At 27.2% G+C, this 3,362-nt stretch overlaps 1 protein-coding gene across 1 annotated transcript; it reads left to right on the top strand.

Annotated features, from left to right (window-relative positions):
* Nucleotides 1-1,563: 1,563 nt before the first annotated feature.
* On the top strand, nucleotides 1,564-2,883 carry LOC146723095 (dynein light chain roadblock-type 2-like). The gene is made up of 4 exons (XM_085483184.1): nucleotides 1,564-1,625; nucleotides 1,847-2,002; nucleotides 2,119-2,453; nucleotides 2,527-2,883. The coding sequence occupies exons 3-4, from the start codon at nucleotides 2,396-2,398 to the stop codon at nucleotides 2,736-2,738; spliced, it is 270 nt and encodes an 89-aa protein (XP_085339310.1). The 5' UTR covers nucleotides 1,564-1,625; nucleotides 1,847-2,002; nucleotides 2,119-2,395; the 3' UTR covers nucleotides 2,739-2,883.
* The last annotated feature ends 479 nt before the right edge of the window (nucleotides 2,884-3,362 follow it).

Genomic DNA, 3,362 nt, shown 5'->3' with positions numbered 1-3,362 from the left:
AACGTGTGAAATTCCAGATGAAAATGTTTCGCCAACGTTGTACGATACGGTAATAAGTGATCAGAATCATAAACATAACTCGTATTGCATGCGTACGAAAAAAACGGAGACTAATATATACAGAAAGTGTCGGTTCGATTTTCCTCGGCCGGTTACTGAGAATTTCGTTTTAAGAGACGTTATCACTTCGATAGTCGGTAGAAAAAATTTACGCAGTAAGAGCAGATTGTACGATCTTCCTCGCAAGGAGTCGGAAAGGTTTATAAACGATTATAATCCGGCTATCAAATTAGCCTGGGAGGGAAATATGGACATACAATTTATACATTTACATATATGATTAAATAAAATATATATGTATACTATAATATAATTATATATTTTATATATGTACATATATACCATATATTTCAATTATTTTAAACTGTATTGCATAAATTGTTACTTATACAAAGTTATGTGATAAGAATCGAAAATATGTCGTGTTAAAATCGGAGAGACGAAGAAAAATATATGGTTGCGTTCTCATGAAAATGGGCGATGAAGGGGCCCATTCTTTATTTTCAATATTCATACAAGAATATAAATTCATTCTGTTGCAATTGAAATAAATGTGCAATGTATCGTTAAAAGTTATTACAATTATACAAACATTTACATATATGATTAAATAAAATATATATGTATACTATAATATAATTATATATTTTATATATGTACATATATACCATATATATTTCAATTATTTTGAACTGTATTGCATAAACTGTTACTTATACAAAGTTATGTGATAAGAATCGAAAATACATATATTTGTGATACTTGAATTACTAGAAAGCTGCTCTATATATTTGTACTTTAAAAAGTAACTGATATCTTAAAAAAAATCATAAAAATGAAAAGAGTCAGGCCATGTTCAAAAGAAGGTACTCAAAAATTTAAACCTTTAAAAATTTAAACGATCTAATAATAAATTATCACGAAAAGTAACTGATATGTTATTCAAGGTGCCAGTTCAAAGTGAACATACGTAAAGTGTATATTATCTAAATTTAGTAATAATATATTACCATGAAAAGTAACTGATATGTTATTCAAGGTGCCAGTTCAAAGTGTGAACATACGTAAAGTGGTATATTATCTAAATTTAGTAATCAAGAGACACGGTAGTGTCTCGCGACCAGTTAAGGGCGTAGCCGAGACAACCGTGTATCTTAACGCGAGTCGGACATTTGAGTCTTTATAATATTTCGAATTCTCAATAACGGCTGAAGCAATCGAGTTTATACTAGACTTAATCGATAGATTGAGTTTGAATTATATAATAAAAGTGTCTTTATTTCTGCTCTACGTGATTTGTAAGCAGAGATATATAATTGCAAAGTCGAAATATGAAAAATTTCTTTTAAGAAACGTCCCCGTCATCATCATCATTATTATTATCATCATCGACCACGCAAACATAGTAGTATCGTGCTACACGCATTCACACGTATACAACACATGCGCACACATATATCACACGTACACAACACATGAATAGATGCATGTATTGGAAATGTCCATCTCGCACGTTTTACAACAGACGGCGATAGTTGCCCTCCGCTATATTGACAGCGTGCGGGGTTAGATATTTTCAATTTTCAATTTCAATTTTTACATTCAATTTTAATGTTATTATTTGCAAATTTATTGTCATAATAATTTATGTGCAAGTTTACAGTCTGTGATACAAAATCAGATATTTTGCTATTATTTCAATAATATTTCAATTATATAAATGCCTATGTATGAGTATGCATATATTTTTAATAATTTTCTTAATTAGCTTCTATATTTTTTTCAGTTGTACATCAAGCAGGTAGCATTATCAGCTCACTTGTGAGCATGGGTTGGGCAATGGCTAGTTATCATCGCAGCATTCGATTAGCTTAACAAGATAAATCTAATATCAGTGCTATAGGAACTATTTTACAATTTTTCTGGCATTTTCTTATTGCAGGTACATATATATCCAATAATTAATATACAAAATTAAATATTATTCATCACACACTTTGTATCAAAATAATATATTTTTTAAAATTTATTTAATCATTTTTATCATTGTGATTGTAGTGGCAAGGATCTTATTGCTCAGTGTCATTGCAAGCATCTGGCCTGTATATACCATAATATATTGCGTAATACATTGGCTAAGTATGACAATATAGATTTTGATAGATTCCCATGGAATATTGGAATTTTGTCGGACTTACAGTCATCCACCACATATGCAGCCTACAATTAAAGAACGCATTTATTCCATATGATTTGCTTCCGTTATTGGAATATTTAAAATAAAAATTTTATTAATAAATTTCGATGAAATAATTTATAAGAGGTTGAAGAAACTATGAAACAAATTCAGTCTCATAAAAGGGTAGTTGGAACAATAGTGGTGAATGCAGAAGGTATTACATGAGATCATTGACATGATTTACTTGTAGTTGTAAACAAAAATTTATAAAATTATATCTGTTTTAGGTATTCCTATAAAGTCAACATTAGATAATACGACAACAGTTCAATACGCTGGTTTGATAAGTCAATTGTCAGATAAAGCTCGTTCTGTCGTACGTGACTTGAATCCAACAAATGATTTAACTTTCTTGCGCATACGTAGCAAAAAACATAAAATTATGATGGCACCAGATAAAGAATTCATATTAATAGTAGTACAAAATCCAGTTGATTGATATTTAAAAGAAACAAAAATATATTTCAAAGTTAAGATTTATTTCTTTGGTTGTTAATTTAATCTGTATGCTACATTGTGGATGTTAATATCTATTCAATTAAATAAAGAAAAATAAAAGAATAAAGCTTAAAAATTATACAAAATGCAGTATTTAATTACTAATTTAACAAATTATGAATTTTAGAGTTTTTAAATAGTGCTTTCTTCTTTGGTAACAATATTATATTTTTAAGTTTGATAATTATGAAAATATGTATATATAGTAATTCAATGGCATGTTTATTTTTGTATTTAATACAATTATAAATGTACATTTCTCATCAATAAAATATCACAGTATCTTTTTTATAATTTAATTTTAATATTGAGATTGTTTTTATTCAGTGGAAAAAAAAATGTGTAGTTGGTCCCTATTAATTATACATACATATAAGAGTGTCGCACAAATAATTCTATGCAGTCTTTTTAAGATAATATAAAAATACTTATAAATATAATCAATTAAAATACATATAATCAAATTGTATGTATTAAAATTCAATAGCATATAAAAAAGATTTTTTGAAATTATATATATATAATAAAAATCCAACATTTTATATATATATATATATATATATAA

Source organism: Nylanderia fulva, unplaced genomic scaffold (assembly GCF_048542155.1).
Source record: "Nylanderia fulva isolate GAGA-0341 unplaced genomic scaffold, ASM4854215v1 Scaffold233, whole genome shotgun sequence".
Lineage (NCBI taxonomy): Eukaryota > Metazoa > Arthropoda > Insecta > Hymenoptera > Formicidae > Nylanderia > Nylanderia fulva.
Note: the sequence above shows the minus strand (reverse complement) of the source record. Positions and strands in the feature narration are given on the sequence as shown.

What these genes read in the sequence shown, in the direction of transcription:
- LOC146723095 (XM_085483184.1), top strand. Translation starts at nt 2,396, where the DNA reads ATGAAACAAATTCAGTCTCATAAAAGGGTAGTTGGAACAATAGTGGTG. An exon ending in AATAGTGGTGAATGCAGAAG is followed by an intron (nt 2,454 to 2,526) that starts GTATTACATGAG and finishes TATCTGTTTTAG; the next exon opens with GTATTCCTATAAAGTCAACA.